This window comes from Rhinolophus sinicus, linkage group LG11 (assembly GCF_036562045.2).
Source record: "Rhinolophus sinicus isolate RSC01 linkage group LG11, ASM3656204v1, whole genome shotgun sequence".
NCBI lineage: Eukaryota > Metazoa > Chordata > Mammalia > Chiroptera > Rhinolophidae > Rhinolophus > Rhinolophus sinicus.
In genome coordinates this window covers 16,373,033-16,389,465 of record NC_133760.1, presented here as the reverse complement: position 1 = coordinate 16,389,465, position 16,433 = coordinate 16,373,033, and the positions used below count along the sequence as shown (strand labels likewise).

The following is a 16,433-nucleotide window of genomic DNA, read 5'->3' as shown; positions in this document are numbered from 1 at the left end:
AAAATAGGAGTGCCCTATAATATGGGAGATATAATAAGGACTCAAATATAAGGGGACTTCCTCTCTTCTGAGTGCTGATTTATATGTGTTTGTGTGTGTGTGTAGCCCTCACATTTAAGCACATGTAGTTATTTCTTTTTTTTTTAGTTATTTCATAGTTTCTCCTCTCTCCTCAAACTTCTATCTTTTCAACCTCTCTGTAACTTTTGACAATTTTCCACTCCTCCTTGCTTCCCCTTAGCCGTTCCTCCTCTGTCTTCATTAATTTCTTCTCCTCAAACTGACCTTTAGATGTTAGAGTCCTTCAATACTTGTTCTCAGATCCTCTTCTCTCTTTGAGTGATGTAAGCAATTTCCAAGTCACATCCTTTAAAAATGAAATTGCTGGCCCTCTACTTTCCCTTCTCACTTGCTGGAAATGGTGACACCTGGAGCAGCTACCTTGGTTTATTCTTGAGTCCCTCTGTTACTGCAGCCTCAGAAAAACAGTTGAGGATGGGCACCCAATATGTGGATTATGGCCTGTCTAAAAGAAAATTCTAGAATAGAAGAAAAGCATTATTTAGAGAAGAGAATAAAGTTTTCTAGAGCTGAAGAAAGATGTTGATCTTCAGGTTAAAAGGTCCTGTTGTGGTTAAAGCAAAAATAACAAAAATTCTCCAATACCTAGATGACATTTTGAACTTCAAAGATAAAGAAAGCACAGATTTTCAGGAAGAAAAGATTGCTCAGAAAGGTACAAAATCAGGCTTCTGAGCGTGTTACAGAGTAACAGCACATATAATACGTTGAAGGGAAAAGGGTGTGTGGGCTCAATAATTCTACATCAAACACATGTGAAAGCCACAGATTTAAATCTCATATATAGGCTTTGAAGATTCCACTCATTCTGGAAAAATTCACTTCATAGAAATACTATTGATGACTGGGAAGATTAATCAAAATAAAAACTTCTGAAGTAGAAGTGCATAATAGAAGTCTTGATGGTGAGTATGGAAATCAACATAGGACGTAAATGTGAATGATACAGCTATAAAGTACTGCAAATGTTAAAAAGAATAATTCAAATTTTAACCTATTTTGTAAAACCCCCTTTTCATAAAAATAATTTGGTTCTATAATCCCAGATTATATTAAGTGGTTATGGGAGGAATAAGAAAAAAAATGACAGGAGGGACTCAATAGCTGCAGTTTTCTTATAATAAATACTGTTTAAGTGTTTTTAAATGCAAAAGTAGATAATAGAATTAAAAATAAAATGGTCACTTTCCAAATTAATCAGAAACAAAGTGTACCCTTTAATGCAAAAGATGGAAAACAATGCAAATGGCAACAAAAGTCCAAAGCGTAGAATAAAATGATTCAAGTAGGAATAAGAGTCAACCCTAACAACATTAAAAAATGGGTTAAATTTATTAAAAGATAAAGAATCTCAGATTAAATATTTTAAAACCTAATTATCTAGAGAACGATCCAAGATGGTGGAGTAGATAAATAGTGTACTTACCTAATCTCGTGAACATATGAAAATTACAACTAAATTATAAAACAATCAACCTGGAGAACCAGCTTAAGTCTAGCTGAACAGAAGTTTTATAACTAAGGATATAAAGAAGAAGCCACATTGAGACTGGTAGGAGAGGCAGAGATGCAAAATGGGCTGGCCCCAAACCTCTGTAGTGGATGAAAATTGGGAGGATATCTTGGCCACACAGGAGTAAGGGACCCCAGCCCTTCACATCAGCCTCCTTAGCCCAGAGAACTGGTGCCAGGAAGAGGAGCCCCCACAACATCTGGCTAAAAACAGTGGGGATCCCGACCGTCAGGGTGGGATATGAAAGGCAGTTGGAAACCCAGCTGTCCTTTGAAAGGGCCCATGCACAGATTCACTCACTTGCAGGTACTCACTCTGGGCTCTTGCGGAGGGATGGTGACTCTGGGGGTGTTGGAGACATACAGGGGCAGAATGAAGTGTGTGGCCTTGGGGGAAGGCCTGGAGAACAGTTGGCATTTTCCCTGTGTGGGGAACTCCTTCCATGTCGCCGGCAGGTGGGCTCCATCTTTCTTGTGTTCAGCCCGCCCCATATGCTTACAGCCAGATCAGAATCTGATTGGTCTGGTGAGCTCTACAGCTCCGCCATGCTGATGCACTGGAATCCCGCCCCACCGACTCTATGCCACAGGAGGCTTTATCAGTGGCTGAACCTTACTGGAGCCAACAGCAGGCAGCAGCAGGCCTTGGTGTGTCCTGGCTTTTTGCAGAGCTACCCCAGGCTTGGTACTGGTGGCAGCCCTCCTCATTTCACAGCGTGGCCTCTCCCACGTGTTTCCAGGTCTAGCACAGGCAGCGACCAACTGTGGATTGCTTTGTAGCTCCTACCAGCTAGTCCCAGCCTGGTCACAGGCAGTGGCTTACCTGGGCCTGCACTGGAACCCCTCCCAAGAGGCCCCAGAACCAACATACTTGGAGGTTGGCTTCAGACCACAGCATAGCACTGACCAATTAGCCCCACAAGTGGCACACCCATGGTCTCAACAGGCACCACAGCCCACTGAGGTGAATTCCAGTCCATGTGGTAAGCCCCCTGTACAGCAACCCGTAAGCTGTGGACGTGGACAAATCCTGCCGTCAATCAGCCTGAGGGTCAGTCCTACCCATTGATGTGCCAATAGCAATCAAGGTTCAAATATTACAGGGGGACACACACACACACACACGGGACACTACTGACAATGGACACTGTGCCAGGGCGCCACAGGACACATACTACACATAGGGCCACCAGGCAAGAGATGTAGCAGATCTTTCTAATACATAGAAACAAAGGCAGACAAAATAAGGAAACAAAGAAATACGTCCCAAATGAAGAACAGGAGAAAAGTCCAGAAAAAGAACTAAATACAATGGACAGAGTTCAAAACACTGGAACTAGTGAGAACTTCAACAAAGAGATAGCAAGCACTAAAAAATGACATTGAAACCATAAAAAAGAACCAATTAGAAGTGAAGAATCCAATAACTGAAATGAAGAATACACTAGAAGGTATCACCAGCAGACCAGATGAAGCAGAGGATCGAATCAACGATTTGGAAGACAAGGTATCATAAAACACCCAATCAGAACAGCAAAAGGAAAAAAGAATAAAAACAAAAATGAGGATAGTTAAGAGACCTCTGGGACAACATCAAGCATAACAACATTCGCATCATAGGGGTACCAGAAGGAGAAGAGAGAAAGCAAGCGATTGAGAGCCTATTTGAAGAAATAATGAATGAAAACTTTCCTAATAACCTGGTGAAGGAAACAAACGTAATACAAGTCCAGAAAGCACAGAGAGACCCCAAAAGATGAACCCAAACAGACCCACACCAAAACACATTATAATTAAAGTGGCAAAGGTTAAAGACAAAAAGAATCCTAAAAGCAGCAAGAGAAAGGCAACTAGTAACTTATAAGGGCGCTCCCATAAGATGGTCAGCTGATTTCTCAACAGAAACTTTGCAGGCCCGAAAGGATTGGCAGGAAATATTCCAAGTGATGAAACGCAAGGACTTACAACCAAGACTACTCTATCCAGCAAGGCTAGCATTTAAAATTGAAGAGCTTCTCAGACAAGAAAAAGCCAAAGGAGTTCATCACCGACAAACAAGAATGCATGCTGGGAGTCATAGTAATGACAATGTAAATTAGACTATAATGACATTATAATTAGCTAAAGGTCAGGTCCTCATCATGGGGATCAGCCTTGCTGGATGAAACAGGTTCTTTTTTCCTCCAGCTGCAGGTACTGAATACAGTCACTTGTTACTTGTGTAACAAGCGAGGAACCTCCCATTGTACCCTGGAGGGGGTTGTCAATTTCCTAGGCTACCTATCCTGTCTCACTTTGCTCCCTATAGTGTGACCTCATCTAATTCTGAGATCCACTCTCTCAAGTACCAATTCTCGGGTGAGAAAACAGAGGCTTCCAAGTCTTCAGAGAACTCTGCAGTACCTTCACAATAGCAAAAAACACACATCCACGGGGAGAATCTAGCCCACTAGGCAGCAGTTGGTGACCTTTTGTGGTGACAAGGATGCCCAAGACTTGACTCTTGGGGAGCTCCGTCAGCTGAGAGCCTGCTGGGAGGAAAACAGGAACCAAGAACCTTTCCCGAGGTGGGGGGTGAGGGGATGACAGGACGGGGAATGTTTCCTGGAGGCCCTGAAAGCACAGGCATCAGTGGCTGGTCGTGACTCTCACTCACCTTAAGGCCAGGAGGTGAAGGCTGGCCAAGAGGCAGACAAAGGGCTGGGCCTCCTGGCAGTTGACCATGACGTGAGTCGCCCACCTGCGGCTACTCGGGCCCTCAGGATGGGGGAAAAACAGTAGACGTGGGAGTCCCTGGGCCCTCGATGTTCGGGCGGGCCGGAGAGTGAAACCCATGACCTCTCGAAGCCCAAGATCCTTTAGACCACGTGACGCCTGGCCCCACAAGCTTGGCGCTTTCCCTCCGCAGCTCTTTCCCCTGCTCTGGATCCCGCCCCGCCGCCCCACCGGGGCGCAGTGCGCAGGCCGCTGGCAGTTGTCTGTGCCGTTGGCGCAACACGTGGTTTCTAGAAGCCTCGAGGCCTGCGCGGCGCAGGCCGGGAGTCGGGCGGCCCGGACCAGTGTTGGAGGACGCAGAGCGTCGCCTGTGGTGCGTGACGGGCGTCGGCTGCGGGGCCGGAAACCTGGGGAGGGGGCGGAGCTGGGCGCGCCAGGTCGCAGAGGCCAACTGGGAAGCAGGTGCGGGCCCCTACGGAGGGCGGAGGCTGGAGGCCAGCAGTGTGGGAACCTCGGCTCTTGCCGGTGAAGTTCGCTGGTGTTAGTAGCGACGGGAAGACCCGACGGTGCGTGTCTTCCGAGGGCGAACCGGCCGGCGGCCAGCGAGGCGCGGGAACATGCTCGAGGTCCTGGTGCTGAAGGTGAGCGAGCGCGAAGCCGGGCCGTTGACCCGCCCCAACCCTCCCAGTGCTGGTCCGCCCGGCTGGGACGACGGTCTTTGGACCGCGCGGGTAGGGCTGCCAGATAAAATCAATTTCAGCAAAACATGAAATTTTAGCTCAGCCGTATCCCATGCACTATTTCTGACATACAGTAAAAAATTACTCATTTCTACGAAATTTAGATTTAACTGCGTGTCCTGTATTTACTAACTCCAGAACCTTAGGGGATGGGACGCACCGAGTACCGGATCGGCGCTGGCTGAGGGCTCCCGCGCGCCCCAGGTCGATGGAAACGGGGACCCTGACCTATTCCTCCGGACAAGGGTTCTCTCTGGTGGCCCCTGCTGGACAGGGGCCGGGGTGACCTGTACCTCCCTTTCTTCCATCCCGGTACACACGCGCGTTCCGTCTTCACTGGTGGGGATTTCTGCCCGCTCGCGCCCCGGGACTCTGGCGGCCACTACCTACCCGCGAAGGCGCCTCGGGCCTCAGATCCATGGAGTGGGGGTTGGGGGTGGGGAGGAGGGGAGCGGAGGGGCGTCGGTGGCTGGGGCTCAACCTGGGTGGGGGGCCTGTTAAGTGCAGCGGAGAGCTTCAGTTTCCTCTTTGAGGCGGGAATATGTGGTGTGTTCACATTTCTTGGAGGAAGAATACAAACCAGAGTAAAGGAGTGGGTTTCGGTTATTGCGAAAAGTTAGTATAAATCACTTTAAAAACATACTTTGGTGGGCAGAGGAGAAGGCCACAGCAAATCATGGGATTAAAAAAAAAAAACCCATCAACTTTCCTGGTCTTATTTTATGTCGTGTAATAGATAGGAACAGAGACTCACAAACAGTTGAAGGAGCTTACTTTTACAGAAGATTTCTCTCAGACTTTTAGGTGTTTCAGATCCCACTGGCAAGCTCCTCTCCACCATCAGTCCTAAACAGGCTAGTGCAATTTCTCCTTTAGAAAGACGGGGCTCTTCCAGGGGTACAGATCCTGCCACATGCCAATCCATCAGGGCAGAACTCTGGCAGGAGGAGCTGGATTCTCACTGCCTCCAGCTTGAGAACCCCTGTCTTTTATTTGTATCCAGGAACTCTTTTATCTACCCCCTCAGCTCTGGTCTGCCCCCACTTCCAGCACCTACCCTGATGGCACTGAACCAACTTTCTATCCAATATACTATTTCTTGGTACAAGTACCACTTGTAGTTCTCCAGATTAATTTAGCTTTTACATGGATAAAAAAATTTTTCTCCCGTGTGTGTCAGCTGTTGAATGGATAAACACAATTTGGTATCTATGTACAATGGCGTATTATTCAGCCGTAAAGTGGAAGGAAATTAAATGTGCTACAACATGGATGAAGCTTGAGAATATGTTAAGTGAAATATGCCAGATACAAAAGGACCAATACTGTATGATTCCACTTATATGAGGTTCCTGGAATAATCAGATTCATAGAGACAGAAAGTAGAATGGTGTTTGCCAGGGACGGAAGGGAGTAGCCTTGGGGAGTTATTGATAATGGGTTTCAGTTTTGTGGGATGAAAATAGTTCTGGAGATGGATGGTGATAATGGTAGTGTAACATTGTGAACATACCTAATGCCACTGAACTGTACACTTAAATATGGTTAAGAAGGTAAATTTTATGTATATTTTTCCCACTATTAAAATTGTTTTAAATTTTAAAGTTTTAACAGTTATGTATTTGTTGTAACATACACTATAAATGAAACCATACTGGCATAACAAACCTGTTAAGATGACGCTAACAGAAAACGGTGTTGATTTAAAAGATGTATTAAGAAAGCAACCCAGGTTGCATGCAGTTGTGTCAGAAGTGAGTATGGGCTTGTTTTCCCAGAGGGGCCGAAAGTGAAAGGGATTGGCCACATCATCCTTGATCACAAAGGTGATCCGCATGGGGGGACGAGGAACTCCAGGGCCATTGGGTCCTACAGTCAAACTGTCTCAGTGGACAGACAATGTACACATCAGGACAGCTAGGCATACACCCTTCAAGCGGGCGGCTTGTGCCAGGAGGGGTGGTAGAAAAGCTAAACAAGCTCTTACAAACATGGGTGAAATTCTAAAACCTGTAGGCTTGACCCCACTAATGTGGTAAAAAGAAAAACAACTGTTTTGCTAGCTTCAGTACTGTCAGTGAAATCCACAAACAGCATTTCAAGGGTAGTTTTCCTGCGAAAGCTGAAAACCACTTTGCTGCTTTGCCCCCAGGAGGCTGAGTTGAGATTGAAGCAGTAGCTGTCCAAGGACCTCTCATAACAGCCTGACTATAAGTGGGCCCAGTGTCATTTAGTTTGGAAACACATTTTCAAAATGTTTTTAAATTAGCATCTTAATTTTTACAATTGATGTTGGAAAGTATAAATGTGACTAAAATACCTGAAGTTGTTATGGATATACCATATACTAAGGGAATTGAACATGAATTGAAGGTTAGATGATAAATCCAGTTACTGATGTTATAAATTACACTTTACACACTCATATTGCTGAATGTAGGAAAAGAGATACTCATTACATAATTACTCAAATAAAAGTAAAAGGAAGTAACATGTTGGAAAGATGAGTTATTATCCCTGAGAAACAATAAAAAACACACCTCATTCCATTAAATCCTGTTAATTTAATAATGTGAAATATTTAGTATTCAATACCAGACAGATGATTCAGTTTTTACTTGAGTAAAATTATTCAAGTGTTAATGGTAGAGGTAAAGGAGAAGAGAGTGGACCAAAATTTATATACATATTTTTCTGATGGAAATAAGGTAGACATGCAGGAGAAAAATGTGTAAGGCAGTAGTACACTGATACCTGCAACGTAGGCAGTACTGCCTTACAGCACTGGTGGGAAGCAGTGGGCCCCAACCTTCATGTAAGAGGTGGGGATGGGAGGAATCGAGAGCCCATCCCCTCCTAGGAAAGTACATGGAAGAAATGGCAACTTGAACTATTTGTGCTGCTGCTGGTAAAACTGCACCCAGTCTACATTTCTTAGGTTTTAGGAGATTTTAAAAAAATGGAACATTTTGGCAATTTCAGTGTGACGCAAGGGGAGGTGAAACCTGGAGTGGGGACTCAAGCCCTGGGCTAAGAAAGTTCTTGGCTTCATATAGGAAAGAATTCAAATGTGAGCTGATACAGAGTTTAAAGTGAGAGTGTTTATTTAGCAGAGAGTAAGAAAACAAAGGCCACCCCACAGACCCTTTCAGTAGGCAAAATTAGGAAATAAATACATGAGATAAATACAGAAATGTGTTCCTATTGATATTTTCAATTCAGATTTAACTTTTCATTTTCCATTTGTATCTTTAACAGTGAAAATCTTGGTTTCTAATAACATTAATAGAGAATAAGATACATTCAGAGAGTTTTGACTTTCATCCCTTTCCCTTCTATCTCATTCCTGGCTTCCCTGTAGGTAATAATTTGTATTTGTTCCAGTTTATCTCCTATCATGTACTTCTTTTAATATGAGCAAAATGTACATATGTTTATATTTCCTTATGTTTCTTACAAAAGATGTAGGATACCGAAAACATTGTTCTGAACCTTGCTCTTGTATCTTATTATGGATATTTTCAAAATAACAGGAGCTCAAGGACATCGATCTCTGCTTTTTGAGTCACAACACATAATTAAGAATTACATATTATTGGTGACATGTTTTAGAATTTTATTTTTTTGGTCTTTTTCCCAGTTTTATTGAAATATAATTAACATAACATTGTGTAAGTTTAAGGTGTACAGCGTAATGATATACATATGTATTGAGAGTCTTCTGTTTTTTATCTTTGGTCTGACCATTTAAGACAAAGGAATTTGTTAGATCACTTAAATCAGAAACAGTTATTGTGATTCTAAGGTTTATCATTTTATGGTTCTACTTTTTAATTTTTCACTTTTTTCTTTTTTCTTTATGGTTCTGCTTTTAAATCATGCATTGTCCTTTAAAATTTTACAGGTTGAAGATCCAGGTTGTTTCTGGGTTATTATAAAAGGATGCAGTCCCTTTTTAGATCATGAAATGGACTATCAAAAACTAAATAGTGCCATGAATGACTTCTATAATAGCATGTTTGGAGATGTAGAAATAAAACCATTGATGTTGGAAGAAGGGCAGGTATGTATCTAAATGTGCTTTAAGCACCATGGCTTGAAATACTACTCAAAATGTAGGATATTTTGGCAACTAAGATGATAAAAGCTTTTAGAGTATTTTAATTGCTTATAATCATTGCCTTGTGTTAGGTTCTTTGGGTTGCAGAAGATTTAGGCAAATCACGGAAAGTTTCAGTTGTTGTATAAGGTTCACGTGGAGCAACAGAGCGTCATCTAAATTTAGGCATTGGGGCCATCCTCCTGGGGCTGGGAACCTGAGGGTTAGTGTATGAGATCGTCACAGGTGTCGGTACCTCAGCAAAGAGGTCGTGGGTGTTGTTGGTCTAGGGCTGATGCCTCCATTTTGGTGCCGTCAGCTTTCCATACAATGCTTGCACCATCCCGTGACCACCACTGCCCAAATCAACACGTTCACTTAGGCTTGCAAAATGGTCATTTTCACATTCTTTCTGCATTTAGGAGCTGGAATTCTTCTGTAGGGCATTTCCCCTCCTCTATTAGGACTGTTTGGCTACCTTGACATAATACAATTCATACTGGGAAGGCAGAAGAATTGCTTGATTCTTTTTTTTCTTACCAATTTTCAGCAAAGTGATTTGTGCCTAGTTATCTACATTGGTATCCAGAGATTTTTTATTTTCCTCTTTTTCATTTTTTAAGTACTGTATGCAACTCAAGGCTTTTTAATATATTCGTCAATTGTAATCATTGTTTTTGATGCTTAAATCATCCCATTTTTGGCCAGTGGAAGACCTACTATACCATCAGTTCAGAGTTGACTGGCTGTGTGAATGATCTATTCATACCATTCCTACAGGTTACTTTGACTTAAGCGTTAAACAGAAATAACCCTCCATCTTTTGGCAGAATTTCTCTTGAATTATTTATCTTTTGAGTCCTGTGAGGCTGGCTCTCAAGAACCTGTTCCTTGCAGAATGGCTGCATTATATTTTCCAACTTGAATTCCCAAGGGCAGGAATCTCCACTGGCCCACTTCTTCCCTGTTGGCCACTTTGTACATTTGTGGTCAACTTATTTTTTATCTGTCTGGGTTGCTGTTGAGTCAACTTTGGCCTGGCAGCCCTATGGGACAGTTAGGATGCTAAGGCCTGTCAATTCAGGAGGGCAATTTCCCTAAAAGGGGGTGGCCGGCATTTATTTATTCAATCATTCATCAAGTCATTTTTGAAGACTTAGTACATGCCAATCACTGTTCTGGGTGCTGGGAGTATGGCAGTAAACAAAAAAGACAAAAATCCACGTCATGCAGCTGATGTACAGTTGTGGCAGGTAGTAAACAAATGTCAGAGGGTGGTAAAAACCACGGGAGGAGAATGGGGAAGATGAGCCTGGGGTTGAGGTTTCAATATCGGTCTGGCGCATGATTGACAATCATTTGTAAGCTTTGTTTTCTGATTTAAGAAGGTAAAGCAATGCATTTTCTTTAATTTCTAAAAATGGTCCTTAGTTAAGCAGTCAAAAGGATGGTAGTAAGAAAACCAAATAGAATTCAGATCCCCTGTGTTCTTATTTCCTGAGGTTGTCCCGCTTCCCCAACAAGCAGTGGTTAGTTAGCTTGACCAGGGTCAGCCTCCTTGAATCAGTTTCCTCTTCTGAAAGGTAAAATGTAGGCTGAGATGATTTGGGGAGCACCTTTTAGCTCTCATTATGTGGCTAGAGATTTTAACACTGAAGTTTTTTTTTGTTTGTTTGTTTGTTTGTAGGTTTGTGTAGTGTATTGTCAGGAGCTCAAGTGCTGGTGCAGGGCTGTTATTAAGTCAATTGTGTCTTCAGCAGACCATTACCTGGCAGAATGTTTCCTTGTGGATTTTGCCAAGTCCATTCCAGTGAAATCTAAAAAGTACGTATGAATTATTTTTTGCCTCGTGCTCTTTAAGGAGACAAAAGTCAGTTTTAAAGGAAAGTGTCAGCTTTCAGAGTAAGGAGATAAGAGATCATAAATCGGAATCTTTTTTAGCTTCAAGACTTGCAGGTTCCAGTTCTGCCTGCAGTGAATGCAGGAGCAAGTGGTCAGAACGCAGGCTCAGCAGGCAGCTCCAGCCCACCTTCTGCCTTCCTTCCTGGAAAAGGCAGGTGCTCTGCATCTCCTAGGTGTTCCTGGTCAGCTGCTCGCCTCACCTGGCCAGGCCTCTTAGTTTGTTCACGTGATGATGTGGGTCTTTTAGGGAGGCGTGGCTGCAAGAAGGATGCTGCCGGGGGCAGAGAGAAACTCATCTCCACAGAAGGGGCAGTTTGCTGGTCCAGCCTCAGGTGGCGGAGAGCAGAGCATATATTCAAGTATATTCCTGGTTATCTTAACAAAGTGAGGATGTGACTGTCATGTAAGGCGAGAGACACTCAAAATGAACCCTCATGGATCCCAGGACCACACATCATAGTTCATTAGCAAACACTAAGTTAGTTTTGGTGTTTGTGGTTATTTTTTTAATAGCTTCTTGTCCCAGAGTAAGAGGATATCAGTTTAATAAATAAATATGGGGACCCTTCTTCCAAAAGAGACGCACCAAATAGACTTGAACTGCAGTAAGAGGTTTATCTTGAATAGAATTTCACTCGGCAGAAGGACTTATCAGACATTGGAAATTTGCAGATATTTAAGAAAAAAAGATGCATTTCTAACTTGTGATTCTGCACCTTTGTAACCATAATTGTTGTAAAAATAACTATTGTGTTAAACAGGGGCTATTTTCTTTTAGTATTTTGAGTTTTAAGTTTAGTTTGTTTGGGGCAAGAGAATCATGATTACACAGGGCATGGGGAGGCCCCGACGGGCAGGTAGTGCAGCCACTTTCTTCTGAGCTGAGACCTGAGATGCCGAGCCGGCCCTGTTTATGTGGAAATGGTATGTTGAAGTGATCTGTCGTTTGTCTGAAAAACTGGAAATAAAAATGTTGAACAGCTTACTTATCGAATCTCAGTCCTCCAGGTCTTTTGTGCAAAGTTGGCAAACACTAATTACTAAAACATCTGCTCATTTACAGAAACTTTACGGTAATTCTGGTCATGTATTGAAATGGATACTTAAAAATCTTAAATAGAATTTGCTTCCCAGGTTTGTTCATTATTACCCAGTGTTTCTCAGTGTATGAAGTTTCATTAGACATCATTTTACTAATCCCTCCCCGCCCCCATGTCATGAAATTTTAACATTAAAGATATACTGAGTATCTGTGTAAATACTATATGTATATGCTTTATACAGAAAAAAGAGTGAGACTTTTTTTTATCCTCTGAGAGCCAATTTTCAGCCTTTTAGGCAAATGTCTCCAAGTACTTCCTGCTGTTGGTGGCTACATGAAAGAGAAAGAATTGGTTTTTGTGTGTTTCATGTTAAGTGTATTAATTATATTGATGTGATTTAAAGAACTATGTTATATACAATTTTTCTTCATAACGGAACTGTTTCTGTTTCACTGTCAAGCATCCGAGTTGCAGTAGAAACTTTTATGCAGCTTCCCTACAGAGCAAAAAAATTCAGACTGTACTGCACAAAACCTGTTACATTACACATTGACTTCTGTGAAGACAGTGCTGAAATTGTGTAAGTATAGCTTCTGACGTGTTGAATCATTAGTGAAATTCTTAACCTAAGTATGTGATGCTTGTATGAAATTAACTCCTCTTGAGAAGTGCTAAGCGATTTCAAAGGTCTCTCTGTCCTTCAAGAGGTGTCTTCTGAGTCCGTGTGTGTCAAACCGGTCGTGAGCAGAATTCCCTGGGCGGCCCCATCTCCAGAGGCTGCAGTTGAGGGGTGTAGAATGGGACCTGAGCTCTGTGCTCTTTGGCTTCTTTTTTTTTTTTAACTTGCAAAAAGCAATAAATCAACTGTAAAGAGAAAGAATGCATAGGATCACGGAGCTTCAAAAACAAAAAGTCTGTTGCATTCTTCTTCAGCCCCGCTTTCTCCCTCCTGGGAGGCCTGTCTGACCTGTTCAATCTCTGAACTTGTAGACTTTTTTCAGTGCTTTTATAGACATTCATATGCACGGAGCTTTTAATGAATGTGAGAACATACTGTCTTATTTCCACATTTAACTTAAGAACCTATGTTGAAGCTCTTTGTACTCTTTTCTACTTCATGGGTGCCTCCCTCTGTGCCTGGGCTGAGCACCTCACACTCTGGGGCCCCACCCCAGGGAGCTTGTGTTCTGGTTGGGGAGGCAGATGTGTCCCAGACAACCGGGGACGACGGTGTTGGGACAGACAATGCCATGGTGGTGGGCACGGGTCACTCAGGAAGCCCCAGGAAGGGGCCCGCCCTTTCTCAGCTGTCTCTGCACTGGTGCAGGCGGCAGTGGTGAGACGAGCAGCTGGGATCATCACCCCAGAGCAGAGCCAGAGCCACGCACCCCCTTACTTGCATCATACGTTCAACATGTAATGTGAGAAACATCCAGTGTATGGTTTACCAAATGATGGTGTTGTACTGGCCTCAGATTTTTATTTAATGAAGTTGCATCTGTTCACTGTTTCAGACCCGCCCAGAAGTGGGACAGTGCAGCTATTCAGTACTTCCAGAACATTCTCAAAGGTAAGGCAAGTTAATGATCACTGCAGCCTGCTTTGAACTGACACCCAAGGTGCTTTCACCTTCTGTGAGTGAGGGGGTGTAGATGTGTGTGTGCTTAGCTGTCTGACCCTTCTCATACGGGTGCATAAGTTCCCTGGAGCTTCTTACACCCCAGTGTTACAGTGAATCTGCACCTCTGGGATTCTGAGGGTGGATGTGGACGTCAGTAATTGACAAGTGAAGTTAGAAAGGGGCTGTTTGGGGGAGGGACCCTTACACAATAATAACGCCTGCCTCTTAGTTTGCAAAGACGCTGCAGCACTGCAAGATAAATTTACGTGCATTTCATTGAACCAACAATTGATGAAAAGCCTAACTTGCTGTGTAATCCTCATGATTGCTAAGTTGAGATGTATAGAATGTCTCAGAGCGCCTATGTAGTGTGCTGTCTTTATGTTGTTGACCAACATAGTCTCAGTTGTGTCATCTGTCTTAACCCTGTCAGTAAAGAGCCGAGTAACTGCCTACTCCTAAGGCTGTTCTGAGGAGCAGTAGGGGTGAAATGCCTGGGGTGCTGCCTGTACCTGTTGGGGTGCTGGCCCCTCTCCTCTGCCGCCCCACTGTCTGGGTAAAGGAACAGCCAGATGTTTTGCACCTGGGAGAAATGGGAAGGTCGCTGGTTTTGGAGTTTTGGTCCTTGTGAGTCCATGGAGGGGATGCTGGTAGACACAGGTTTGGAGGGTGCAGAGCACGTAGGTTTGAACACGGCCCTGTTACTTCTGGGTAGCCTGCTCTGAGCCTGGTCTTTCACCTGTGCGGTGACCCTCAAAGGTTGTGTTAAGAGTGAAATGAAATACGTTTGTGAAGGAGTTAGCATAGTGTCTGATAGGTACCCATACATGGAGCTGCTGTTTGGAGTATTAAGTCTCTGAGAGAGTAGCTGAGCGCTCTGATCCGTGACCATTTGCAGGGGTAGAGGGACTCAGATGAAAGACTGTGACTGGAAATGATGTGCGAGTCACTGGAAGAGAAGAGAGGGCCAAGAACTGTGCTCAAGGAGGTGGTGATAGGGTGGCAGAAGGAGATGCTGCGGAGCGGGACAGGGGATACGAGTCTGACTCCATGCCAGGAAAGCTTCCCCTTGACTCACCCACGTGGCCCCAGACCCCTTCTGCTTTACGATCCGTTTTTAGAGGAAGCTATAAGTATTGTGGTGCTGGGTAATCAGAAGTGATTAGCAGAGATATAGGTGGGAGTTAGTCATCATTGTTTCAAGTATACTTTTTAATATCAACTAATTTGTGTTTTCATTTATGCTATTTAGCAACTACCCAGGTGGAAGCCAAATTGTGTGCTGTGGAAGAAGATACTTTTGAGGTTTACCTTTATGTGACTATAAGAAGTGAAAAAGTAAGTGAAAGAATTGTATTTTAAAACTATTTTATCATTATGAAACATTTTTATTTTAATGAAGAAAAAACACCAAGGGAAACAATGTCATTCACACAACATAGAAATATTCTTAATCTTTCAAGGTCTGGTTTAGATCAAAAGTTAGGTTTGTGTTTTCTTCTTTTAACTATTTTAAAAAAATTACTGTAGTGTTTTATTTAGACAGTATTTTATGTAGTAATGGACAAGCAATTATTGCTATAGTGATGGGTATAAAATGTTCTCTTCTAAGAGGACATAATTTTTATAATACATACATTTAGTATGGTTTTAGTTCACTGCTTTTTCTCCCCCATAATTTTTTCATTGTGTGTAATATGTGCTCATTGTAAAGAATTCAGATAACACAGTAGGAAGAAAGTGGGCATCACCTGTGAGGCCCCCCCCCCATTAGCTGTTAACATTCATCTGGCTGCCTTTATGAAGGCTGGCACAAGGTGCAGCTCTGACCGTGTATGCAGGTAGATGGAGGTGCAGATTAGGATGCTCAGGGCCCACAGAGGGCATCTAAACCATGGATTTATTTAAAAATTTTATTTTGAAATAACTTTTTTGTTGTGCCTTTTTTACCTTTTGTTATTTCTTTTTCATTTTTTAAATTATTTTTTTTGTTTAATTTTTTTATTTGAAATAACTTCACACTTACAGAAGAGATGTAAAAATTGTGCAGAGTTTTGTATATGTTTTACCTGGGTTCCCCTAATGTTAACCATACAAACCAATGGCACAGCGATTAAAATCAGAAGATTAACAGTGATAAAATGCCATGTTTAGAAAATCTATAGGTCTTATTTGAATTTTGCCGGTTTTCCCACTAATTTCCCTTCTTTGGGCCAGAATCCCCCACTGCATCTGATTGTCATGTCTCCTTCATTCTTAACCTGGCAGGTCCACAGTCTTTCCTCATCTTTTAAGACTTTGACACTTCTCAAGAGTACCAGCCAGTTATTTTGTAGAATGTCACTCAATTTGGGTTTGTTTGATGTTTTCTTATGATTAGGTTGAGGTTCTACATTTTTAGCAAGAGTGCTACAGAAGTGATACTGAGTGCTTCTCAGTGCATCATGGGAGAAGCTTCATGATGTTGATATGTCTTCTTACTAGTCATGTTAACCCTGATCAGCTGGGTAATAAGGTGGTGTCTGCTAGGTTTTTCCTCCAAAGAGTTACTATTGTTTTTCTTTTGAAATTATTAAGTATTTTTTGGGGAGATACTTTGAGACTGTGCAAATATCCATCAGTGACTCTTACCTGCGAAACTTATTTCTGTGGTGTTTGCCCATTTCCATCATGTCGTCTACATTTTTAATTGGAATTATCCCTTTTCCCCACTTATTGAT

At 42.8% G+C, this 16,433-nt stretch overlaps 1 protein-coding gene across 1 annotated transcript in view; it reads left to right on the top strand.

The window, feature by feature from the left end:
• Nucleotides 1-4,790: 4,790 nt before the first annotated feature.
• Nucleotides 4,791-16,433, top strand: part of LOC109453176 (putative ATP-dependent RNA helicase TDRD12) — a 30,321-nt gene continuing 18,678 nt past the window's right edge. The window contains exons 1-6 of the mRNA XM_074314435.1: nucleotides 4,791-4,949; nucleotides 8,953-9,111; nucleotides 10,835-10,971; nucleotides 12,553-12,672; nucleotides 13,607-13,662; nucleotides 14,966-15,051. Coding sequence (XP_074170536.1) covers nucleotides 4,926-4,949; nucleotides 8,953-9,111; nucleotides 10,835-10,971; nucleotides 12,553-12,672; nucleotides 13,607-13,662; nucleotides 14,966-15,051 — 582 coding nt within the window. The 5' untranslated portion in view covers nucleotides 4,791-4,925. The remainder of the gene's footprint in view (nucleotides 4,950-8,952; nucleotides 9,112-10,834; nucleotides 10,972-12,552; nucleotides 12,673-13,606; nucleotides 13,663-14,965; nucleotides 15,052-16,433) is intronic.